Genomic DNA, 27,729 nt, shown 5'->3' with positions numbered 1-27,729 from the left:
TAAAAAACTGTACTCTAACAAATTTGAAAACCTAGAGGAAATGGACAAATTTCTAGAAACTCACTACCTACCTAAACTAACACAGAGACAGAACAACTAAATGAACCCCTAACAAACGAGGAGATTCGAAAGGTAATTAAGAAACTCCCAACAACAACAACAAAAAGCCCTGGCCCACATGGCTTCACTGGAGAATTCTACCAAACTTTCAGAGAAGAGTTAACACCACTACTACTACTGAAGGTATTTCAGAGCATAGAAAAGGATGGAATACCCCCGAAGTCATTCTTTGAAGCCAGCATAACCCTGATACCAAAACCAGGGAAAGATACCACAAGAAAAGAAAATTACGGACCATTATCCCTCATGAACATTGACAGAAAAACTGTCAACAAAATTCTAGCCAACAGAATTCAGCCACATATCAAAAAAATAATTCTTCATGATCAAGTGGGATTTATACCAAGTATGCAGGAATGGTTCAACATTAGAGAAACAATCAATGTAATCCATCACATAAATAAAACGAAAGACAAGAACCACATGATCTTATCAAATGATGCAGAAAAGGCATTTGACAAAGTCCAACACCCATGCATGATAAAAACTTTCAACAAAATAGGAAGAGAAGGGAAATTCCTCAATATAATCAAGGCTATTTATACAAAGACAACATCATCCTAAATGGAGAGACTTTGAAAGCATCCCCCTTGAGAATGGGAACCAGACAAGGATGCCCATTATCACCACTCTTATTCTACATTGTGCTGGAGGTCCTAGCCAGAGCAATTAGGCTAGAAAAAGAAATAAAGCGCATCCAAATCTGTAGGGAAGAAGTCAAAGTATCTCTATTTGCAGATGATATGATCTTATACACAGAAAATCCCAAAGAACCCACAAGAAAACTACTGGAACTAATAGAAGATTTCAGCAACATTTCATGATACAATATAAAAATACAAAAATCAGTTGGATTCCTTTACCCCAACAAAGAGAACCTCGAAGAGGAAATCACTAAATCAATACCATTTACAATAGCCCCCAAGAAGATAAAATACTCAGGAATAAATCTAACCAGAGACATAAAAGATCTCTAGAATGAAAACTACAAGACACTGCTGCAAGAAACCAAAAAAGACCTGCATAAGTGGAAAAACATAGCTTGGACGTGGATAGACAGACTCAATATAGTGAAAATGTCAATTCTACCCAAAGCGATCTACAGATACAATGCAATCCCGATCCAAATTCCACTGGCATTTTTTAATGAGATGGAGAAACAAATTACCAACTTCATATGGAAAGCGAAGAGGCTCCAAATAAGTAAAGCATTACTCAAGAAGAAGACAGCGGGAGGCCTCACACTACCTGATTTTAGAACCTATTATACTGCCATGGTAGTCAAAACAGCCTCGTACTGGTAAAACAGATACATAGACCAATGGAACAGAATTGAGAATCCAGACATAAATTCATCCACCTACGAGCAGCTGATATTTGACAAGGGCCCGAAGTCCACTAATTGGAGTAAAGACAGTCTCTTTAACATATGGTGCTGGCATAACTGGACATCCAGGTGCAAAAAACTGAAACAAGATGCATACCTCACACCATGCATAAAAACTAACTCAAAATGGATCAAAGACTTAAATATAAAATCAAAAACGATAAAGATCATGGAAGAAAAGATAGGGACAACGCTAGGAGCCCTAATACATGGCATAAACACGATACGAACCATAAGTAACAATGCACAAGCACCAGAAGAGAGACTAGATAGCTGGGACCTCCTAAAAATCAAACAGTTATGCTCATCAAAAGACTTCACCAAAAGAGTAAAAAGAGAACCTACAGACTGGGAAAAAATTTTTGGCTATGACAGATCCAATCAGCGTCTAATCTCTAAAATCTACAAGATACTGCAAAACCTCAACAACAAAAAGACAAATAACTCAATTAAAAAATGGGCAAAGGACATGAACAGGCACTTCACCAAAGAACACATTCAGGTGGCTAACAGACACATGAAGAAATGTTCACGATCATTAGCCATTAGAGAAATGCAGATCAAAACTACAATGAGATATCATCTCACCCCAACAAGGCTAGCAATAATCCAAAAACCACAAAGTAATAAATGTTGTAGAGGTTGTAGAGTCTGCCACACTTATACACTGTTGGTGGGAATGTAAAATGGTATAACCACTTTGGAAATCGATTTGGCACTTTCTTAAAAAGCTAGAAATAGAAGTACCATACAATCCAGCTATCCCACTCCTTGGAATATATCCTAGAGAAATAAGAGCCGTCACACAAATACATATATGCACACCCATGTTCATTGCAGCACTGTTCACAATAGCAAAAAGATGGAAGTTGGTTGGTTGTAGGAGCTCTTCCGTGTCTTTGTTGAGCTTCTTTCTGGATGTTCTGTCCTTCACCGAAAATGGTGTGTTGAAGCCTCCTACTACTATTGTGGAGCTGTCTATCTCTCTTTTCAGTGCTGTTAGAGTTTGTTTTATGCATTTTGGGGCTCTCTCATTGGGTGCGTAAGTATTTGTTATACTTTCCATCAACAGAAGAACGGATAAACAAATTATGGTATATCCACACAGTGGAGTACTACACAACAAAAAAGAACAACAATGTAGCCATGAAACATTTTATAACATGGAGAAATCTGGAGGGCATTATGTTGAGTGAATGTAGTCAGTCACAGAAGGACAAATATTGTATAAGACCACTAATATAAGAACCCAAGAAAAGGTTTAAACACAGAAGAAAACATTCTTTGATGGTTACGAGGGCAGGGAGGGAGGGTGAGGGTTATTTACTAACTAGATAGTAGATAAGAATTATCTCAGGTGAAGGGAAGGACAGCACAACACTACAGGGGAAGTGAGCACAACTGGACTAAACCAAAGCTAAGAAGTTTCCTGAATACAATCAAGCACTTTGAGGGACAGAGTAGCAGGGGTAATGGTTTGGGGACCATGCTTTCAGGGAATATCTAGCTCAACTGGCATAAGAAGGCTTATTAAGAAAATGTTCTGCATCCTACTTTGGTGAGTGGCATCTGGGGTCTTAAAAGCTTGCAAGCGGCCATCTAAGATGCATCAATTGGTCCCAACCACCTGGAGTAAAGGAGAATGAAGAACACCAAAGACACACGGAAAGTAGTAGCCCAAGAGACAGAAAGGGCCACATAAACCAGGGACTTCATCAGCCTAAGACCAGACGAACTAGATGGTGCCTGGCTACCTCCAATGACCACCCTGACAGGGAACACAACAGAGTCCTGGATGGAGCAGGAGAAAGGTGGGGTGCAGAACTCAAATTCTAGTAAGAAGACCAGACTTAATGGTCTGACTGACACTGGAGGAACGCCGGAAAGCATGGTCCCTGGATTCTCTATCAGCCCAGAACTAAAACAATTTCTGAGGCCAACTCTTCAGACAGGGATTGGACCGGGCTGTGGGACATGAAGTGATACTCGTGAGGAGTGTGCCTCTTAGCTCAAGTAGATACAAGAGACTAAACAGGCAGTTTCTGTCCGGAGGTGAGATGGGAAGGCAGAGAGGGTTACAAGCTGGTTGAATGGACATGGGGAATCAGGGGTGGAAAGGAGGAGTGTGCTGCCACAGTATGGGGAAAGCAATTAGGGTCACATAACGTATGTATACATTTTTGTATGGGAGACTAACTTGAAATGTAAATTTCATTTAAACTACAATAAAAAAAAAAAAGAATGCATAAAAAGCTATTGAAGGAAAACTATTACAGGAGACAGCAGCTAAAATCCAGCTCATCTGGGAAATCTGGAACTGACTGTCAACAAAGGTAATCCACTTAATTAAATCCTAGTTTCAAAATACTCACTTTAGGTATGAACATTTCTGTTCATCTGCCTCATCACAGCCTTAAAGTGTTGTGATATAAAATACATTAAACATTTCATTTCAGCAGTAAAAGACTAAATGATTAATAGCAGTCTCTACCTGTTAACAATTTATAACTTAATCTCTTAGAATTTCATAGGTGACCAAATGTCTTTACTCAAAATAAAGCACCTCTCAAGTCTAATTTTTATTTCCTGGATACAAAGTTTCTAAGCTGATATAGAAAATACATTTACAGTCTATTATAATTTTCATAATCAATTAGATTCAACATTTAGCCATAATCAAGCATTATTCTGAATTTTCCTTCAGGAAGTTTGAAAAACATTTGTCTTTCTCAATACTTACTTCTCTTTCTGCTTTCTCATTTTCATACTGATACATCCGCTCTTTGACATGATTACACTCATTGATTAACTCCTTGTTTCTCTCTTCAAGCATAAGATTTTGTTTTTCACTTTCCGCTTGAAGTTTTTTTACAATATCATGAAATTGGTCTTGGATATTAATTACTGTCTTTTCTTTATTGTCAGCTTTGCTGTGAGCATCATCCAGTTGCTGTCGAAGCAACATGTTTTCACTTTGCAGTTGGGATAATCTTTCCTCTACGGACTCCTGTTTTCCAATATATTTACTGACTTTACCTTGTTCATTTTGATACATGTGTTCAATTTCCTTCATCTGACACTGTGTTTGGCTTAGGTCTCTTTGTACACGTTCTAAAACCAAAGTCTTTTCTCTGAGGGCATCTTTTGTGTGATGGAGCTCAATTTCTAGGCTGTTGAATTTACTTTCAGTTTTAGAAAGTTGTTGGGAAAGAGTCTCATTGCTATCTTTTAGGTTAGACAAATCAAAATTCATTTTGTCCTGTAAACGAAACCACTCATCTCTTGCTCTCTGGAAAGCAAGTTCTAAGTCTCTTTTGGATGTCTGACTTTGATCGTGATCATGTATAGCAGCAGCCAATCTAGAACGATATGATTCCACCTCGGTTTCCAGTCTTTCCTTGTTTTGTTTTTCATTCTCCAGTTTAGAGTTCAGCACTGCATTCTCAGCTGTCAGAACATTAAGCTGTCCACTATACTGAAATATTGTTTTTGTTAATGTTTCCTCATTTTGTTTTAATGTCTTTTGAAGATCATCATTTTTCTCTTTTAGAATTTCAATGTCCTCAGAATATTTCTTTTCTTTTTCTTGGTTCTGATTTTTTAATGCATCTATTTCCAGTGTTAACATGGCAATTTCATCCTGCAACATGTGGTGTTTATGCAATAGATCTTTTTCTTTTTCATGACTATTAGAAACCTAAGTAAAACAAAGGAGATTTTTAGTTGGTACTCAATAAAATGGCATATCATAATTTCCTTTGAAAATAAAGACTAAACTAAATGTATATATAATAAAAAGGGTATAATAAGTAGATAGTCAACTGGAAAGTTGGACCCACACCTCACACCTTACACAAGCATAAATTCCCAAAGGTTCAAAAATTTAATTGGGAAAAAAAAAAAAGAATCCAAGAAAGTAAAAAAGAAGCCACAAGATAATTTTTTAGAAGAATCTCAGACTTAGAAAGATCTTTCTCTGGATAACAACAAACCCAGGGGATATAAATGATTAATACACTTGACTATATTAAAAAATCAGTTTGAAGCTAAGTTACACAGCTACCCTATATTAAGAGTCTTCACTCTGCATATATTTGTTTAGATTTAAAAATATTAAATATATTCCCCTCTCAAACACACATGCAATCATTAAAATACAAAATACATTTTACAAATCCTATAATTTTAAGCAATCTGTCTGAATTTCCCAAAATAATTCTTCCTAATCTAAATTAATTTCAAATGGGTGTATGGTTTGGTATCTAATCTATACAGCTACATTAAGAGGCTTATATCTGCATATTTTAGACAGATTTGAATTTCCTATGTTAAGTTTCTTTTTCCTGAGAATATTCAATAGATATTCTACTTTTCAAATACTTTTACCATCAGTTATAAGAATTACATTTATTGATAATTGATAAAACTAGGCACTGTATTAGCCACTCACACATACATCAATTAAGTCATTTAATTACCACAACTCTGTAGAGGTTCAAAAATATAAGCATACTGCGGGATTTTCTGCAGGTCTTCTGACCTTATTGCTAGTGTTCTTCCACTAAACCAGTTACTCTTCTACAGCAAATATACAAATACAAAAGAAACACCACATTTTAAAAGACTAAATAAGGTAAAATTTATAGACTTCTTCTTAGAAAATCATGAGATTATTTGCCGCTGCAATAACTTTTGTTTCATTTTTATAATGCTTGAAACAATAATGAAAATACACTGAATTCTTTTACTAGTAATAAAATATCAGTAAATTATCACGATATGTTATGGCAAATCATTGTTTTCAAAAGCTCCTTGATTGAAACAGGATACCACTTGGAGCTAACTGTCACTTTTCTCCAGAGTGAGGAGAATGACGTCCATTTTGAACTGGCTATACTTTTCCTCTCCTTACCTATGGGTGGAATTGATAAACTAATCTCTCCATTAATACATCAGTGGAACGAAGTCACTGCCAAAAAGTAGAACATTTGTTATTAGTAGCCACAGTTTTGAGATTGTGGAAGGACTGTCAATTCCTACGGAAAATATTAAAAGCCTCTCCCACTGGATGAAGCCACTGTGAATGTCACTACTTGACTGTGGCAGATAGATTTGAACTAAGAATGTTACTTCATCCAATGGGCCAAAAATGCCCCACCCCTACCAAAATATATATATACATATCTATGACTTAAAAACCTCTATACCTTCCATGATGCATATATGTTGTTGTTGTGTGCTGCTGAGTTAATTCTGACTCATAGCAACCCTACAGGACAGAGAAGAACTGCCCCATAGGGTTTCCAAGGAGCAGCTGGTGGATTCAAACTGCCGACCTTTTGGCTAGCTGCCTGAGCTCTTAACCACTTCGCCACCAGGGCTCCACTAGTTGATTCTTTAAATATATACACAGAAAAATACAGACATATATTTGAAGATAAGAGAATACCTCAGAATTCTGCATCATTTTCTTCTGAGCCATTTCTATCTCCTTCCGTTTGCTAAGGTGACTGGTCAGAATTCCATCTTGTAACATTCTGGCATTCTGTTCTCGAGAAAGTTGCCTCTGGGTATCATTTCTTTCTTCTACAACCTAGAGATACACACGTTTCATTAAATTTTGGTGTCATGCCATTAAAAAAAAAAAAAAAAAAAGCCTAAAAGCTTAATTAAGAGGAGAGCCTTAAAAAAAAATCTATTAAAAGGAAAAGGATGAGCCTATTAAATCACAAGGATATTTATATCACATGAAGTATTCAAATTTTAATGCATAAATGACAGCTAAATTTGTCAGAGCTGAAAACAGTTCTTAAGTAAAGGCAGATGTAGTATTATGAAAGAAATTCCCTTATAAAACATTTAACTAGTTTTATAATAGCTTTCATCGCTATTTAACCTGTATTTTAACATAAAAATGCCAAAATTAACATTTATGTTAATGATTACACTCAATTTACCTTCAATTCCTTCATTCAGAAAACATATACTGAGCACTAACTCCATGCCAAGAATTGCAATAAATTAATGGTTTTAGCTATATATGTTCATATTGAGGATGAAAAGACATTTTTGATTTATCTAAAACCTAAACAAAATACATTAACTCAAAAGTCCATCATAAAGAATACTGATGAAATAAAGTTAGAAATAAGAAATTTTTACCAAAGATTAGTTCACCTGATTCAAATTATTTCTTACAGTCCTCAATTCCATATCTAGCGTCCTAAGAGTGAGTTCGAGTTGTTGTTTCATTCCAACTTCTTTACTATATTGCTCTTCTTTTCTTCTTAATTGTTCCCGAATTTTTTCATACAACATATCAGCATTTCTTCTCTTCTCTTCTTCTTGTTTTAAGGTAAATCTGCATTTAGACATGCTTATCTTAAAATTATTTTGTTAGAAAATAAAACATTCATTTTGTGCTCTGGCTGTTTATATACTGGTTTATTATCCAGTTTATGAAATTTCTGTTTCTGAATTTTTTTCCTTCCCAGTTCTCCTATTTTTAATTTCTCTTTTCAATCTCTTCCAAAGGTACATACACTTAAAAGGTTGCAGCAAAAGGACATGCTGTTAACTGGTAAGTTTTGTTACCAGTAACTCTGGTAAATGTTATGGGAAAGGAATTTTGAAATTATTCAGTAAAGTTAGCGTTGAAAATTATCTTTTTTTCCCACACAGGTATTATTACTCCTCCAGCAGGACAGATAATCTGAGTTAATTAGTTAACAAGAGAAGTTGGCGTTTAAAATTTATAAATTCACTAGAAACAAAAATTTGATTTCACGAAGATGAAATATAATAGGTATCCCTAAAGATGATTTACAACGTTTAAGACAGCACCCGTAGGTGCCTTTTACAAAACGTATATCTGCATATGATAATATCATCCAACACTAGGCTAGGCGGTCTAATATCTGTTACCTACAGTTTTTATATTTCTTCTTTCATAACACTTCCAACTTATCCTATCTTACTGATTAGTATCTATTTTATTAATCATCTCTAAATCCCCTTTGGAACCAGACAGGATCCATATTAGTTAATTAAACAATAAGATTAATATGTGTTTTCAACATAGAACTTTGAATTAACTTTACCTATGTATGAGAGATCCCTACAGGGCAGTTCTACTCTGTCCTACAGGGTCACTAAGAGTCGGAATCGACTCAGCGGCAAAGGGTTTAGTTTATGTATGAGACAGATGTTGAATAAACTAATCAGTAATCATTTTCCATTTTACCTTTCCTTCTATGCATATGTTAAGAAGAAAACTGCATACATTTTTAAAACATGATTCTGGGTTGAGGAAAATAGCCATTTTGTACTCTGCTGGAAGAACTGAAAATTAACAAACTTTCTCAAAAACAATTTAGAAGTATAGATGAAAGAACTTTTCAAAAAGTTCCTATACTTTAACCAAATAATTTTGTATTGAAGAATTTATTCGAAGTAAATAATCAGAAATGTAGAAAAAGATTTACATAAAAGATGTTCCTAACATGACTAATTATAGTAGAGAAAAATAAAAACCCAAAATTCAATGTTAAATAAATAATGAGATTTACATCTGGTGAGCTTCTATATGGCCATTAAAACTATGATTTGGAAAAAGAAATCATGATTTGGAAGAATACGTATTTAATTATTAGTAGAAGTATTCAATATTAACGACTTGCTGTATTATTTCCAAGAACTTCATACACCACAGGACTAAGAATTTTTCTCCCCTGTAAAACTCCAGAAGGTAAGTTAGCAATTACAAAAATTCTGCTATGTATCTATAGTATAAAATAATTCAAACATTTCTGTAAAACCAAGATTTTATACCTCAAACCGCAGATTTCTCGTTCCCATTCCACTTTCTGATGCTCTAACTGTGATTTTATTTCTTTTGTTTCTGATAGCTCCTTTTGTAGTCCACTAACCTTATTTTCCATTTTTTTAATTTTTCCTGTAAGTAGTTCACAGTGATTTTTTTTAAGTTCTACTAATCTTTCGTACGAAAGAATTGCATCCTGGATTTTCAATAGACTAACAGAATCTGTATCAGGGAGAAAATGAAGATAAAGATGTATATATGAGTACTTTTTATGTACAAAGAACCATGCATTTTCACATTCACTCATTCATACACTGAACAGTCACATAGTGAGTGTCTACAATGTGGAAGACATTATACTAGGCTCTGCAGGTAAAACAGACGAGATACCTGCTCTTGTTCAGCTCAAAATCTACTACAGGAGAAGGACAAATAAAATGATAACTATCGATTCAGATACTCTTAGAAAACAAGAGTTCTGTGATCACATAAGAAGACTTGATTTAGAATCAGCCCAGGGAAGATCTCCTTGAGCAAGAGGTGACTTCACTGAGACCTGGAGGATGAGCAGGAGGCAGATAATCAAAGGGGAAAAGAACATTCTAGACAGTCTACACAGCCATGTCCTGAAGCTCTATTGCAATCCACTTCCAGCCAAGATGTAGGAACAGGTACTGATTTATCTTCCTACCTGAAACGATCATAAATAAAGAACAAAATACATTGCTGTTGTTAGGTGCCATCGAGTTGGTTCCGACTAACAGCGACCCTATGTACAACAGAATGAACACTGCCCTGCCAGCCCCACAATCATTATGCTTGAGCCCATTGCTGCAGTCACTGTGTCAGTCCATCTCCTTGAGGGTTTTCCTCTTTTTCAATGACCCTCTACTTTACCAAGCATGATGTCCTTCTTCAGGGAGTGATCCCTCCTGATAACACGTCCAAAATATTTGAGACGTAATCGCACCATCCGCTTCTAAGGAGTATTCTGGTTGTACTTCTTCCAAGACAGATTTGTTCATTCTTTTGGCAGTCCATGGTATATTCAATACTCTTCGCCAGCACCACAATTCAAAGGCATCAGTTCTTCTTCGGTCTCCCTTATTCATCGTCAGCTTTTGCATGCATGAGGCGACTGAAAACACCATGGCTTGGGTCAGGTACACCTTAGCCTTCAAGGTGACATCTTTGCTTTCTAACACTTTGAAGAGGTCTTTTGCAGCAGATTTATCCAACGCAATGCATCGTTTAATTGCTTGACTGCTGCTTCCATGGGTGTTGATTGTGGATCCAAGCAAAATGAAAACCTTGACAACTTCAATCTTTTCTCTGTTTATCATGATGTTGCTTACTGGTCCAGTTGTGAGGATTTTTGTTTTCTTTATGTTGAGGTGTAATCCATTCTGAAGGCTGTGGTCTTTGATCTTCATCAGTAAGTGCTTCAAGTCCTCTTCACTTTCAGCAAGCAAGGCTGTGTCATCTGCATACTGCAGGGTGTTAATCAGTCTTCCTCTAATCCTGATGACTCGTTCTTCTTTATATAGTCCAGATTCTCGGATTATTTGCTCAGCATACAGACTGAATAAGTATCGTGAAAGGATACAACCCTGATGCACACCTTTCCTAACTTTAAACCGCACAGTATCCCCTTGCTCTGCTCAAACGACTGCTTCTTGATCCAGGTACAGGTTCCTGATGAACATAATTAAGTGTTCTGAATTCCCATTCTTCACAATGTTATCCATAATTTGTTACGATTCACACAATTGAATGCCTTTGCATAGTCAATAAAACACAGGTAAACATTTTTCTGGTATTCTCTGCTTTCAGCCAGGATCCATTTGACATCAGCAATGATATCCCTCGTTCCACATCCTCTTCTGAATTTGGCTTGAATTTCCAGCAGTTCCCTGTCGATGCACTGCTACAGCCGTTTCTGAAAGATCTTCAGCAGAATTTTACTTCTGTGTGATATTAATGATATTGTTCGATGATTTCCACATTCAGTTGGATCACCTTTCTTTGGAATGGGCACAAATATGGATCTCTTCCAGTTGGTTGGCCAGATACCTGTCTTCCAGATTTCTTGGCATAGACGAGTGAGCACTTCCAGCGCTGCATCAATTTGTTGAAACATCTCAATTGGTATTCCATCAATTCCTGAAGCCCTGTTTTTTGCCACTGCCTTCAGTGCACCTTGGATCTCTTCCTACAGTACTATCAGTTCCTGATCATATGCTACCTCCTGAAATGGCTGAACATCAACCACTTCTTTTTGGTACAGTGACTGTGCATTCCTTCCATCTTCTTTTGATGCTTCCTGCATCGTTTAATATTTTCCTCACAGAATCCTTCAATACTGCAACTCGAGGCTTGAATTTTTTCTTCTTCAAAATACATTAAACAATGATTTTCAAGACAATGAACTTCAGGCAATGAAGGACAATGATCCCTGAAAGATAGGAAACAAACAAAGTAAGCCTTACAAATGCCCAGTTCACTGCTCTGAGAGTGTTTCCAGGCCACAACATAGGGAGAAGGAACTAAGGTGGTGTCCAGCAGATTTCCTAAGTTGAGGTTATGAAGCTGAGCATCTGTGGAACCAAGGCTGATAGAGATCATAAGTCAGAACACTAGAGAGGAGAAACCAACAGTGACAGAGAACCCTAGCGGGGCCCCCTTAGGTATTGAGCAGAGTTATGAACAGTGCACGAGCATGAAAAACTATCTGAGGTTGGAAAACAAAAACATTTAAAAAGATTAAATGGTGCCTGGTGTTCACATAGGGCCGGGAATAGTGTCTATCCCTACTAGCCAGACTAGAAAAACTCTCATAATTCACAGGACATTAAGTAGATACTCAGAAAGGTCTTGCCTCAGTGCTGGGGAATAATTAGCCCTAGGGTGAGCACTGCTCTGGACTCACTCACCAAAGCATAAAAGCAAAACCTGAAAGGATTAAACTGTTTATGAGTAACTGTATTCTAAAGCAAAGCTCAAGATTTATAGGAATACAAAAATATCCAGCACCTAACAAGGTAAAATCCACAATGGCTGGCACCTAATCAAAGATTACCACGCATGCAAAGAGGTAGAAAACAAAAAATAAACACAAAAAACAACCCATAAGGAGGAGAATAATCAATCAATTGAAACTTACCCAGAACTATCACGGATGTTAGAACTAGCAGAGAAGGCTCTTAAAAGTTATTATAACTATATTCTATCTGTACAAAAAGTTAAGTAGAGGCATAAAATATATTTTTTAAAAGGCCAAAGTCAAGATAGTAGAGATGTAAATTAAAATGTCGGAGATGAAAAATATACTGGATGGGAATAAAAACAGAGTAGACTTTGCAATAGAAAACACTGGTAAATTTGAGATATCGCTGAACTGTTGGAACACTTGAAGTGGCTAATATACCTCTTTCCAATGGGGTGGGGAGGGAGATAGAAAAAAATATTTGAAGAAAATATGGCCAAAAATTTTCTAAACTTAGCGAAAACTATAATTGTACAGATCCAGGAAGCTCAACACACCCAAGCACAAAAAACTGAAGAAACTACCAAGGCACATCACAATCAAATTACTAAAACCAGCAATAAAGATAAAATCTTAAAAGCAGGCGGAGAAACACATGTTACATACTGTGATGGTTAAGATTGTGTGTCAACTTGGCTGGGCCATGATTTTCAGTGTTTTAATGTAATCACTCCCATGATTGAACATACTGTGAGTAGCCAATCAGATGAAAGGGAGTCTCCTTGGGGGTGTGGCCTGCATCTGTATATAAGCAGAGCTGCTGGCTTTCTGCTCTCTCTGGATCCTGCGGCTGCTTCCTGTCGCCTCATCTCCCGTTCTTGGGACTTGAGCTGTCAGCTTATCTGCCGAACCTGGGATTCGTCGATCTGCACAGCCTGTGAGCGGGAGCCCTGCTCTCTGACCTGCCCATCTTGGGCTTGCCAGCTTCTGCAGCTGTGTGACTTGGGAGAGGCCTCTACCCTGATCCACGGACTTGGGACGTACTAGCCTCTACAGTCACGTGGGCTGTTTCCTTGATATAATCTCTCTCTATATATATATTTATACACTTTACTGGTTTTGCTTCTCTAGAAAACTCAGCCTAAGACACACACTAACGAACAAAGATAAGGATGAAATGAGATTTCTTGTCAGAAATGTGCAGTTTTATCATGTCAGTTATACCTCACTAAAGCTGTTGAAAAATCCTTCCAACTAGACCAATAAGCAACATCATGATAAACGGAGAAAATACTGAGGTTGTCAAGGATTTCATTTTACTCAGATACACAATTAACACCCATGGAAGCAGCAGTCAGGAAATCAAAAGATGCATTGCATTGGTCAAATCTGCTGCAAAAGACCTCTTGAAAGTGTTAAAAAGCAAAGATGTCACTTTGAGGACTAAGGTGCGCCTGATCCAAGCCACAGTGCTTTCAACTGCCTCATATGCATGTGAAAGCCGGACAATGAATAAGGAAGAGGGAAGAAGAATTGATGCCTCTGAATTATGGTGTTGGTGAAGAATACTGAATATACATACCATGGACTGCCAGAAGAACAAACAAATCTTTCTTGGAAGAAGTACAACCAGAATGTTCCTCAGAAGCAAGAATGGCGAGACTTTGTCTCACATACTTGGACATGTTATCAGGAGGGACCAGTCCCTGGAGAAGGACATCATGCTTGGTAAAGTAGAGGGTCAGTGAAAAAGAGGAAGACCTTCAATGAGATGGACTGACACAGTGGCTGCAACAATTGGCTCAAGCATAACAATGATTGTGAGGATGGTGCAGGATCAGACAGTTTTTCATTCTGTTGTACACAGGGTCGCTATGAGTCGGAACCGACTCGACGGCACCTAACAACAACAACAAAGCTGTTGAAAACAAAAAGCTCTACCGCAGAACAAACATCTAAGGAAGTGGCTAGGACACAGAGAGAAAAAGGGATATGAAATGATGCAACTAGAGGATTGTGGTCTTTAACCTTATAGCAAAAGTGACTGCTGGGTTTTTAAGCAAGGGCATAACATGCTCAGATCTGAATTTTAAAAAATATTTAATAATTATGATCGCAGTGTAGACCATGATTCGGGGAGATGGGGAAACAATTCTGAGGTTATTGCAGTATTCCAGGCAAAGAAGAGAAGCAAAGTCAACAAACAGACTGGAGTGCCATTCACACTGAGTAAAGTCCAGTGGAAATTATCATAGCTTTTTAGCAGAGAGCGTACAATAGCTCTCATTTTATTTTAATATAAAACATATTTCTGAGACGAACAGCACTATAACACAGTTATTGCTCTATGGTGCAGTGCTAAACAAGGTGTTCATACATTACTATAGTAGATATAAAAAGGCTTTATATTTATACAATGGTCCTACCTTTACAATCCATTCCAAGCTGTTCAATTAGCAACATGGAATTCTTATAATTGGAGTTAGGCAATGCACAATCCTCTGAAGCTGTTTCAGATGACTGAGATAAGTCATCAAGGTCATTCATAGAATTAATTTGCTTTTGGACCTATAAAATAAATAATACTAAGTCCCCAAAATATATATAACCTATACTAAGTTTACAGATGTAGTAAATAGCCATCTTTTTATATGAGTAAAATCAAACTTCTTTTACTTCTTAAAATAATTAATTTTTGTTAAAAGATACCTTTTATCAATTGGTTACTGGCTCTACATCACTTTTTCAAATTAAACGTCTCATTTTACAACAAAAGATTTTCTATTTTTTTCACATTACTTTTTATAAATTTTTTTTTTAACTACAGATAGTATTTTTAATAATTTATTTTTTATAGTACCTTGCTCTCTTCATCAGATGTTTTCTTTGCAGGCCTGTGAAACAAACAATTCCTTTTAGGCATATTTAATATGTAAAATACAAAGAGTATCTAAAACTTGTTTTTTATATAAAATTTCTGTATTTATAGTTTGCTTTTCCTATTCATAAGAAAGTTTACAGGTAATTTAAAATACAATCATTTTCTATAATGGGAATTAAGCTATAAACAGAAAGAGTAATATTAAAGGACAAAAAATATGTTAATATCATCATAAGAAAGTACAGTCATGTGCCACATAACGTCCGTTCAGGCAACATCCAACAGCATATACATCCATGGTCCCAACCCCCATAAAGTCTATTATATTAAAAATTCGAAGTATATATAATGGTTTGTAATAACAAATGGGCGCTACTTTGCAATGCGTATCACATTATTATGTTAAAGATGTTTTAGTGTATCTGAAAGTCTCTTTAATGTTTTTATGCATATAAAAGTACAATATATACTAAGACAAACACCTAACTGACATTAGATACAAACATACCTAATTGTTCTGAGTTACATACAAATTCAACTTAAAGACAGATTTAGGAACAGAACTCATTAGTAATCCAGGGACTGCCTGTATGTAATACAGTGCTCACACAATGTCCAAATCACATAATGTCCTATTTCACAGAACGTATTGTAGATGCTAAGTGACACATGACTGTAGTAAATTTAGATCAAGCTTTCTGAGTCAAAGCAAAAGGAAAAACATAATGTAACTTGCATTATTTGACAGGAAGAGGTAAACTGGGTTGTTTTCTTGTTGTCGTTTTCAATAAAAACAAGCTTTTACTGGCATGAAATACTTGGAAATTATAAGTCGTGACATAAGGGAAACCTTTACTTAATAATGATGACATTAGTCAGCTTTTTGAGAACTTACTATGCACTATTCTAGGCACTTTACATGTCTTAACTCATCTTATTCCTCACAAGAATTCTCTGAGATAGGTAATATGTTAGATATTTTACAAAAGAAGACACTGAGGCACAGAGAGGCTAAGTAACTTGCCCAAGGCCATACAGCTGGTCAGCAGAAAAGCCAGAATTAAAACCCAGGAATTCTGGTTCCAAAGTGTGCCTTTCACAATATGCTGTTACAATAATATTTAAGTGCTTTTAAGTAACAGGACAGCAAATGAAACCATATTATCATTCCATTTCTTGTTATAGTTATAGATAATAATTTCTGAATCTTGCAAATTTTTTTTTAAATAAGAAGCCTTTATAATTAGGCAAAACTGAAAAACTACTTTCAATAATCTTTTCTTTTTTCAAAAAAAACTCATTAACAGGCATTCATCCATTCAACTGTCTGTTCATTCATTCAACAAATACTGGGCACACAATATGTGTCAATGACAGCTAGGTACAGGGGAACATGGTTTTTGTACTTTGGAACTTTATAGTCCAAAAGTAATAACTTATAATAGATTGTCAATAGTTTATTTTTCTATTGTACATACAACAAAATCCTTCCCTCACCCCCAGAATCTAAATAGTTATAATGATTCATAATCTTAATAGTTATACTTAAGTTGATATAACCTGATACTTTAGAGTACCTTACAAAATCAGTTATTCACAATACTGTCAAAGCACTGCAGCAATATGTAAGAATCATCAAGGAATGAAAAAATTCTATTCACTATGGCCTAGGTAGTTCTATGTTTATTATTACATAATTTCTAAAAATCTATGTATGACAGTATAATTTTAAGTCATCATATGCATATTCAATTATATGAGAATATTCTATTCTGAACCATTCTGAATGAACAACCTCTTACCAAAAAACTATATATGTAGAATGAAAAAAAATAAAAACGGGGCAGAGTTAAAAAAAATTGTAAGCATTAAAAAAAAAACACAGCTATACATGAATAGAAATAGTAAGGACTGTTACGGTAAATCTTTACAAGATAATGCAATAGAATCAGCAGGCTTTCAAAAATACAAACAAAATTATATTTAATAAATATGTCCTCTACTGGATCACTTTCATCAGCACATGAACATATTCTAAAATCTCCCATCTTAAAAAAGAAAGCTTTTAAACCCTGCCTTCTTCTTCACTTATCCCAATTCTCTATTCTTTTTTAGCAAAAATGTCGACAATTATCCACTGCAGCTGGCTTCCATAACCACCATTTACTGAACATGCTCCCTGTCAAAGTTACTTGTTCTCCTCTTAATGAACCCTTCAGCAGCATTTGAAATATTTTGGTATTTTCTTGCCTTGGCCTGGACACTACATTTTCCTGTTTTATTTCCAGAAAAAGTAATCCCTACTAAGATCCCTTCACAGGGAAATAAAGAATTTATATCGTTTACCTTCCTTCATCCTGATCTATTTCACTCAAACTGCTGTCATCATTCACTTGCAGAACACCAGTTAGTGAATTAGCCTTCTGCAACACTGATGTAATCGCAGATTCTTCTGAGGTCCATTTTTTACTGTCATATTTCTTTACTTTCTTCATATGCAAGGCAGGATCACTACTTTAAAAAATCCATAAAAAAGCCAATGTTTTCTAATAATTCTACTTACAAAGAATAAAATTTTTTTTTTGTAAAATTCCAACTCTTCCCCATCTTCATTCATTCATTAATGCAAAAAACAGTTATGAAGTACCAACTATATACAAAGAAATACCCATTCTCTGCTCCAAAAGACAGGTAAATATACAATAATGATACAATGTGGTAAGAGCTGGTATATGAGAACTTACATTTGAACACAAGGAAGGCTTTATAGAAGAGGTAAAATGGAACAGAGGAGCTCACCACGCAAAGCAGTGGGAGAAAACCATTCTACTGAGGGATCAGGATGTGAGCACAAACATTGGGCACATGATGTCTATGGTGTTTCCAGAAATTTGACAGGAAAAGTGTAAAACACATGGAAGCAAGTAGTAAGAGGTGAGTCAGGAAAGAAATCGTGAAAGATTCTGATGGCTACACTAAGACTTGGGAGCTCACTGCCTAAAAGCAATGGACTCAGAAAAGTAATGATTAGATTTCTGCTGTATTTTTGGTTTTGATTTTTAAATATGATAATGCTCAATCTAAATGACGTTTTTAAAATAGGATGAGCCACATGAAACATGAAAGAAAGAATCAGGGAAATATCTTGGGGGAAAAATACCTTAGTTTAAAAATAACTATATGTCATATAGATTAAAACAGCAATACCTGATCAGTTATGATTTTGTTTGAAAATAAAATGAGTCAGTAACTTTTCTGAACTTTTAGCTTAGTATCTAAACCTAATATAAAATGCTGGATTTATCAATAGAAAATTGCAATCACTTTTTTATTGGCTAAATACATGCATAAGAATATTATTATCATATACCTACATAAATTTACAAAGAAACTGAAAATTCTCACTGGAAATTAACATTTTAGGAGTTGAACATAAGCCCCTAAGAATACCAAAAAAAGAAAGGCAAAAAAATCCAACAATCACAAAAAGAAGTTATGTAGACAATTCTACTAGTTTAAGACTAAGCATCTAAAACAGGAAGGGATCTTCTGAGAGAAATCTTGAAACAGTTCCTCTTGACCCAAAATAAGTCCACAAGTTTAGACTAAGAGATAGCTTTTATTTTGAACATAGTTGATGGAAGAATTTTAACCAGAAAACATCTGGTTATGAGAATTAAAGTCATCTCAAATTTAGGAAAAGACCAACTCTTCTATAGTCGTGGTAACAATGAGCCACCAGAACCAGCTTTAAATCTGTTCAGTCAATCAGCAACCACTGCCTCACTCACCAACCAATCAATGTCAGCCCCTTGACTCTGGAAGACAGATAATCAGGGACAAACTCACTCCAATAAACATGGCTTAGAGTCCCAACCAATCAATAACAGATTCATCTGAATAACCACGAATAACCATGCCGTTACACGGGATGTCAACCTACTTATGCCTCTGAAAATCTGCCAATCCTTGAACTCCACTCTTCCCAAAACCCCACATAAGATCAGCTGTCTACTCTGTTAGAAGAGACTGTTCCTGACTAGCATTGTTCTCTCTTACTACAGTACTCAATAAGTTCCAACCTTGTTTATTTCAGATATTGAAGGCTTATTATCCTTTGGCAAAAATTATGGCAAGTTCTGTAATAATTTACCACCATTGTATTTTATTTGGAAACCCTGGTGCTGTAATGCTTAAGAGCTATGACTGCTAACCAAAAGGTCGGCAGTTCGAATCCATCAGGCACTCCTTAGAAACACTATGGGGCAGTTCTACTCTGTCCTACAGGGCTGCTATGAGTCAGAATCGACTCGACGGCGACAGGTTTGGTTTGGTTTGGTTTTTTGGTATTTTATTTTTCTTAATAAAATAACACATGAGGTTTGCTGTTCCTTTGATGCATTTTACCATAATTAAAACTATCATAAATACTAGGAAAAGAATAAAGCCACAGCAAACACCATACTCAATGGTGAACGACTAAAAGTTTCCCCTAAGATCACCACTTTCCGATTTCACTACTGCTATTCAACATTGTACTGAAAGTCCTAACCAGAATAATTAGGCAAGAAAATGACAGAAAAAAAATCCAAATCAAACAGAAGTAAAACTATCTCTATTTACAGATAATATGACCCTATGTAGAGAAAAGCCCAAAGATTCTACAAGAAAGCTACCAGTGCTAATAAATTAATTCAGCAAAGTTGTAAGTTTGAAACTTGCAAAAATCAGTTGTGTTTCTATACATCAGCAATGAATAGTATGAAAAGGAAATTAAGAAAACAATTCCATTTACAATAGCATCTAAAAGAATAAAATATCTAGGTATAAATTTAGCTAAGGAGGTAAAAGACTTATACACTGAAACCTATAAAACACTGCTGAAAGAAATTAAAGGAAACCAAAATAAATGAAAACGATATCCCGTATTCAGGGATTGGAAGACTTAATAATTGTTAAGATGCCGATATTACCCAAACCAATCAGCACAATGCCTATCAAAATTCCAACAGACTTTTTTGCAGAAATGTAAAACTTGATCCTTATATTTAAAAGGAATTTCAAGGAGTCCCGTATAGTCAAAATAATCTTGAAAAACAAAAAAAAGTAGGACTAACACCTCCTGATTTCAAAATGTACTATAAATCTCCACCACGTCCAGCTGCTGCTGAGTTGGCCCTATGGTGACCCCATGTGTCTCAGAGTACAAATGTGCTCCACCATCGGGTTTTCAATGGCTGATTTTTTAGAAGTAGATTGCCAGGCCTTCCTTCTGAGGTGCCTCAAACCTTTCAGTTAGCAGCCAAGTGCATTAACCTTCTGCACCATCCCAAGACTCCACTATAGAGATATGGTGTTCAAAATAGTGTGGGACGAGTACAAAGACACACATATAGCAAATAAAATAGAAGGTCCAGAAATAAACCCACACAGCCATGGCCAATTAATTTTCAACAAGGATGCCAGATACATTCAATGATGAAAGAATAGTCTTTTCCAGTACACAATACTGGGGAAGCCAGCACAACTTGTCAAGGCAAGGTCATGGAAGCTCCATAGACACATCCACACTCCTTGAGGGACCAAATAACTGGGCTGTGGGCTGTGGGGATTATGGTCTCGGACAACATCTAGCTCAACTGGCATAACATAATTTATAAAGAAAATGTTCTACATTCCACTTTGGTGAGTAGCATCTGGGGTCTTAAAAGCTTGTGAGAGGCCATCTAAGATACTCCACTAGTCTCACCCCATCTGGAGCAAGGGAGAATGAAGAAAATCAAAGACACAAGGGAAAGATTAGTCCAAAGGACTAACGGACCACAACTACCACAGCCTCCACCAGACTGAGCCCAGTACAGCTAGATGGTGCCCGGCTACCACCACCGACTTCTCTGACAGGGATGACAATAGAGGGTCCCAGACAGAGCTGAAGAAAAATGTAGAAAAAAAATTCTAACTCACCAAAAAAAAAGAAAAAGCAAAAGACCAGACTTACTGGTCTGACGGAGACTGGAGAAACCCTGGGAGTATGGCCCAGGACACCCTTTTGGCTCAGTGTTGAAGTCACTCCTGAGGCTCACCCTTCTGCCAAAGATAAGACAGGCCCATGAAACAAAATGAGACTAAATGGACACACCAGCCCAGGGGCAAGGACTAGAAGGTGGGAGGGGACAGGAAAGCTGGGAATGGGGAACCCAAGAAGGGGAGAGTGTTGACATATCATGGGGTTGGCAGCTAATGTCACAAAACAATATGTATATTAATTATTTAGTGAGAAGCTAGTTTGCTCCGTAAACCTTCATCTAAAGTACAATAGAAAATAAAAACAGTAGTCTATTCAACGAATGGTGCCAGGACAACTGGATCTCCACAGGTAGAGAAGAAGGAAGTTAGACCCCTACTTCACACTATATATGAAAATTAACTAAAAACAGTCAATGACCTAAATGTAATAACTAAAACCAGAAAATTCTTAGAACATTGGGGTAAAGCTTCAGAGCCTTATATTTCACAATTGACTCTTAGCTATGACACCAAAACCACGAGCAGAAACGTAAAATAGATACTTTGGATTTCATCAAAATAAAATATTGGTATATCAAAGGAAATCATCAAAAAAGTAAAAACACAAACTGTACAGTGAAAATATCTGTAAACCATATATGAGATAAAGGTTTAATATCCAGAAGATATAAAGAACTCCCACAACTCAACAACACAAAAACCAGTCAAAAAATGGGCAAAGGACCTATACAGACATTTCTCCAAAGAATATATACAAAAGGCCAATAAGCACATAAAAAGATGCTCAAAGTCATTAGTTATCAGAGAAATGCATATCAACACCACAATGAGATACCACCTACCAGGATGGCTATTATCAGAAAAATGGAAAATAACAAGTGTTGATGAGGATGTGGAGAAACAAAACTGTGTGCATTGCTAGTGGGAATGTAAAATAGTACAGTCACTGTAGAAAAGAGTTTGGTGGTTCCTCAGAATATTAAACATAGAATTATTATAGCATTCGGTAATTCCACTGAAAGCAGAGACTCAGATGCTTGTACACCAATGTTCACTGCAGCGTTATTCACAATTGCCAAAAGGTGGACACAAACTAAAAGCCCACCAACAGGTGAATGAGTAAACAAAATGTGTTATGTCCATACAATGGAATATTATTCAGTGATCAGAAGGAATAAGTTTCTAATACATGATATGAAATGAACCTTGAAAATATTATGCTGAGTGAAATACACCAGACACAAAAGGATAAACACTGTATGATCCCACTTTATCAACTACTTAGAATAGGCAAATGGATAGAGATAGAAAGTAGATTAGCAGTTACCACGGGCTGAGGGGAGGAAGGAAAGGGAGAGTTAGTACAGAATGGAAAGAGTTTCTGTTTGGGGTGATGAAAAAGTTTTTAGAAGCGAATATTGATGATGGTTACCCAACACTGTGAACGTAATTAAAAATCGGTTGCCACTGAGTAGATTCCAACTCATAGCGACCCTACAGAACAGAGTAGAACTGCCCCATAGAGTTTCCAAAGAGCACCTGGTGGATTTGAACTGCCAGTCTTTCAGTTAGCAGCCAGTGCTTAACCTCTGCGCCACCAGGGCTCCTTATGTACTGTATATATAATAAATATCCCTAACATATATGCATATGTGTGTTTATACAAATACATGTTTATACAAGTGCATATTCTTCTGTAGGATCTAGTCCTAGAAGTAAAGCCGCTGGCTTAAAAAAAATGACACACTTAAATTTTTGATTTACTACTAAATTATCTGCCAAAAAGGATTTACCAATGTCATATGCCAATGGTATACGAGAATGCCTTTTTCCTCACATTTGCCAATGTGAAGTTATTAATAATTTATTATTATTTTAATAAAATATGATTACAAAAAACATTTCATTGTTATGTTATTTTCCATTTCACTGAACATCTACCAGTAAACCTATAAAATTTATTTACCATAAATATTAACCCAAGTTAGAATTAGTTTTATAGGAAAAATATCTCTATAGGCTTACCTATCAGAATCATCATTCTCTTTAATACAAAATTGCTGATTATCACTTTTTCCGCTCTTTCCTTGTTTAATGAATCCATTAGCACCATTGTCAATAGCAGGATCATACGTATTTTCTGTTACTTCCAATTCACTACTTTTGAACTTCTTCCTTTCCTCTTCCACCTTTAATGAAAGTTTGATACTTAGGATAATTGTCATTACTCTATTCAATAAAAAGAACTTTTATGTTTTCATTAATTTTATCATTTGACTGTTAAATTGCTATGATTTTTTTTTATTGCAGTAGTTTAAGTGTAAGTTTACAATTCAAGTTAGTCTCTCATACAAAAATTTATACATACATTGTTATGTGACCCTAACTGCTCTCCCTATACCGTGACAGCACACTCGTCCTTTCCATCCTTGATTTCCCGTTCCATTCAACCAGCTCCAAACCCTGTCTTCTCATCTCACCTCCAGACAGGAGCTGCCCATACAGTCTCATGTATCTACTTGAGTTAAGAAGCACACTCTTAACGAGTATCATTTTATGTCCCACAGTCCAGTCCAATCTTTGTCTGAATAGTTGGCCTTGGGAATTCTTTCAGTTCTGTTGACAGAGAGACCAGAGGTCGTGCTTTCTAGAGTTCGTCCTGTCTCAGTCAGACCATTAAGTCTGGTCTTTTTACTAGAACTTGAGTTCTGCATCCCACCCTTCCCCCACTCCATCAACACTCTGTGTTGTACTCCCTTGTCAGGGCGGTAGCCAGGTCATTGGTGGTAGCCAGGCACCATCCAGTTCTTCTGGTCTCAGGCTGATGAAGTCTCTGGTCTATAAGGCCCTTTCTGTCTCTTGGGAGAATACTTTCCTTGTGTCTTTGGTGTTCTTCATTCTCCTTTACTCCAGGTGGTTGGGACCAACTGATGCATCTTAGATGGCCACTCGCTAGCTTTTAAGACCCCAGATGACACTCACCAAAGTGGGATGCCGAACAGTTTCTTAATAAACTTTGTTATGCCAGTTGAGCTAGATGTTCCCTGAAAGCATGGTCCCCAGAACCCCACCTCTGCTACTCTGTCCCTCAAAGTGTTTGATTGTATTTAGGAAATTTCTTAGCTTTGGTTTAGTCCAGTTGTACTCACTTCCCCTGTAATGTGTGCTGTCCTTCCCTTCACCTAAGATAACTCTTCTCTACTTTCTAGTTAGTAAATAACCCTCACCCTCCATCACTATCCTTGTAACCATCAAAGAATGTTTTCTTCTGTGTTTAAACCTTTTCTTGAATTCTGATAATAGTGGTCTTATATAATATTTGTTGTTCTGTGACTGACTAAATTCACTCAGCATAATGCCCTCCAGATTGCTCCATGTTATAAAACGTTTCACGGCTTCATTGTTGCTCTTTATTGCTGCGTAGTACTCCACTGTGTGGATACACCATAATTTGTTTATCCATTTGTCCATTGATAGGCTCCTAGGTTGTTTCCATCTTTTTGCTATCGTGAACAGTGCTGCAATGAACATGGGTGTGCATATATCTATTCGTGTCACAGCTATTATCTCTCTAGGATATATTCCAAGGAGTAGGATTGCTGGATCGTATGGTACTCCTATTTCTAGCTTTTTAAGGAAGTGCCAAATCAATTTCCAAAGTGGTTGTAACATTTTACATTTCCACCAACAGTGTACAAGTGGTTCCAGTCTCTCCACAATCTCTCCAGCATTTATTATTTTGTGTTTTTTGGATTTATGGTATCCTTGTTAGGGTGAGATGGTATCTCATTGTAGTTTTGATTTGCATTTGTCTAATGGCTAATGATTGTGAGCATTTCCTCATGTGTCTGTTAGCCACCTGAATGTGTTCTTTGGTGAAGTGCCTGTTCATATCCTTTGCCCATTTTTTAACTGGGTTATTCGCCTCTTTGTTGTTGAGGTTTTGCACTATCTTGTAGATTTTAGAGATTAGACACTGATCGGATTTGTTGTAGTCAAAAATTGTTTCCCAGTCTTTAAGCTGTCTTTTAAGTCTTTTGGTGAAGTCTTTTGATGAGCATAAGTGCTTGATTTTTAGGAGCTCCCAGTTATCTAGTCTCTCTTCTGGTGCTTGTGCATTGTTACTTATGGTTTGTATTCTGTTTATGCCATGTATTTGGGCTCCTAGCATTGTCCCTATTTTTTCTTCCATGATCTTTATCATTTTCAATTTCATATTGAGGTCTTTGATCCATTTTGAGTTTGTTTTGTGCATGGTGTGAGGTATGGGTCTTGTATCAGTGTTTTGTAGATGGATATCCAGTTATGCCAGCACCATTTGTTAAAGAGACTGTCTTTTCCCCAATTAACAGACTTTGGGCCTTTGTCAAATATCAGCTGCTCATAGGTGGATGAATTTACATCTGGATTCTCAATTCTGTTCCATTGGTCTATATATCTGTTGTTGTACCAGTACCAGGCTGTTCTGACTACCGCGGTGGTATAATAGGTTCTAAAATCAGGTAGTGTGAGGCCTCCCATCTTGTTGTTCCTCTTGAATAATGCTTTACCTACCTGGGGCCTCTTTCCTTTCCATATGAAATTGGTGATTTGTTTCTCCATCTCATTAAAAACTGCAGTTGGAATTTGGATGGGGATTGCATTGTATCTGTACGTTGCTTTGGGTAGATTTGACATTTTCACAATGTTGAGTCTTCCTATCCATGAGCAAGGTATGCTTTTCCACTTATGTAGGGGTATTTTGGTTTCTTGCAGTAGTGTCTTGCAGTTTTCATTGTATAGGACTTTTCCTTCTCTGGTTAGATTTCTTCCTAAGTATTTTATCTTCTTGGGGGCTACTGTAAGTGGTATTGCTTCGGTGGTTTCTTCTTCGAAGTTCTCTTGGTTGGTGTAATGTTTATCTTGCATCCTGATGTTTTGCTGAAATCTACTGGTTCCAGTAGTTTTCTTGTAGATTCTTTGGGGTTTTCTGTGTATAAGATCATATCATCTGCAAATAGAGATACTTTGACTTATTCCCTACCAACTTGGATGCCATTTATTTCCTTTTCTAGCCTACATGCTCTGGCTAGGACCTCCAGCACAATGCTGAATAAGAGTGGTGATAAATGGCAATCTTGTCTGGTTCCCATTCTCAAGGAATGCTTTCAAAGTCTCTCCATTTAGGATGATGTTGGCTGTTGGCTTTGTATAAATGACATTAATTATTATTATGTTGAGGAATTTCCCTTCTATTCCTATGTTCCTGGGAGTTTTTACCATGAATGGCTGTTGGACTTTGTCAAATGCCTTTTCTGTATCGATTGATAAGATCATGTGGTTCTTGTCTTTTGTTTTATTAATGTCATGGATTATACTGATTGCCTTTCTAATGTTGAACCATCCATGCATACCTGGTATAAGTCCCACTTGATCATGATGAATTATTGTTTTGGTATGTTGCTGAATTTTATTGGCTAGAATTTTGTTGACAATTTTTCTGTCAATGTTCATGAAGGATAATGGTCCGCAATTTTCTTTTTTTGTAGTGTCTTTACCTGGTTTTGGTATCAGGGTTGTGCTGGCTTCATAGGACGAGTTTGGGTGTATTCCATCCGCTTCTACGCTCTGAAACACCTTTAGAAGTAATGGTGTTAACCCTTCTCTGAAAGTTTGGTAGAATTCTCCAATGATGCCATCCAGGCCAGGGTTTTTTTTTTGTTGTTGAGAATTTTATAATTACCTTTAAAATCTCTTCCTTTCTTATGAGTTTTAGTTGCTCTACCTCTGTGTTACTTTAGGGAGACAGTGAGTTTCTAGAAACTTGTCCATTTCCTCCAGGTTTTTAAATTTGTTAGAGTAGAATTTTTCATAGTATTCTGTTATGATTCTTTTAATTTCAGTTGGGTCTGTTGTGATGTTGCCCATATCATTTCTGATCTGAGTCATTTGCTTCCTCTCCTGTTTTTCTTTTGTCAGTTTGGCCAATGGTTTATCAATTTTGTTGATCTTTTCAGAGAACCAGCTTTTGATTTTGTCAACTCTTTCAGTTGTTTTTCTGTTCTTTATTTCATTTAATTCTGCTCTATTTCTTATTATTTCCTTTCTTCTGGCGCCTGAGGGCTTCTTTTGCTGCTCTCTTTCTACTTGTTCCAGTCGTGGGGATAATGTTTTGATTATGGCCCTTTCTTCTTTTTGGATGTGTGCATTTATTGTTATAAACTGACCTCTGAGCACTGCTTTTGCTGTCTTCCAAAGCTTCTGGTAGGATGTGTTTTCATTCTCATTTGATTCTGTGAATTTCTTTATTCCATCCTTAATTTCTTCTATAACCCAGTATTTTTGAGCAAGATGTTCTTCAGTTTCCATGTGTTTCATTTTTTTTCCTTGCTTTTTTCCATTACTGATTTCTACTTTTATGGCTTTATGGTCAGAAAAGATGCTTTGTAATATTTTGATGCTTTGGATTTTGTTAAGGCTTGCTTTATGGCCTAATATGTGCTCTATTCTGGAGAATATTCCATGTG

The 27,729-nt window shown here is 36.3% G+C and overlaps 1 protein-coding gene across 13 annotated transcripts in view; it reads right to left on the bottom strand.

The window, feature by feature from the left end:
* Nucleotides 1-27,729, bottom strand: part of LOC101340588 (ankyrin repeat domain-containing protein 26) — a 120,345-nt gene that overhangs the window by 26,414 nt on the left and 66,202 nt on the right. For 10 of the 13 annotated variants that reach the window (XM_023740582.1, XM_023740577.1, XM_023740580.1 and 7 more), the window contains 8 exons: nucleotides 23,249-23,412; nucleotides 17,543-17,710; nucleotides 15,176-15,209; nucleotides 14,742-14,883; nucleotides 9,338-9,551; nucleotides 7,685-7,868; nucleotides 6,957-7,100; nucleotides 4,248-5,204 (listed from right to left, as the gene is read on the bottom strand). In XM_023740582.1, the coding sequence (XP_023596350.1) occupies nucleotides 4,248-5,204; nucleotides 6,957-7,100; nucleotides 7,685-7,868; nucleotides 9,338-9,551; nucleotides 14,742-14,883; nucleotides 15,176-15,209; nucleotides 17,543-17,710; nucleotides 23,249-23,412 (2,007 nt within the window). The remainder of the gene's footprint in view (nucleotides 1-4,247; nucleotides 5,205-6,956; nucleotides 7,101-7,684; nucleotides 7,869-9,337; nucleotides 9,552-14,741; nucleotides 14,884-15,175; nucleotides 15,210-17,542; nucleotides 17,711-23,248; nucleotides 23,413-27,729) is intronic. The other 3 variants (XM_023740571.1, XM_023740579.1, XM_023740573.1) reach the window with 2 other exon arrangements.

This window comes from Trichechus manatus, unplaced genomic scaffold (assembly GCF_000243295.1).
Source record: "Trichechus manatus latirostris isolate Lorelei unplaced genomic scaffold, TriManLat1.0 scaffold00160, whole genome shotgun sequence".
NCBI lineage: Eukaryota > Metazoa > Chordata > Mammalia > Sirenia > Trichechidae > Trichechus > Trichechus manatus.
Note: the sequence above shows the minus strand (reverse complement) of the source record. Positions and strands in the feature narration are given on the sequence as shown.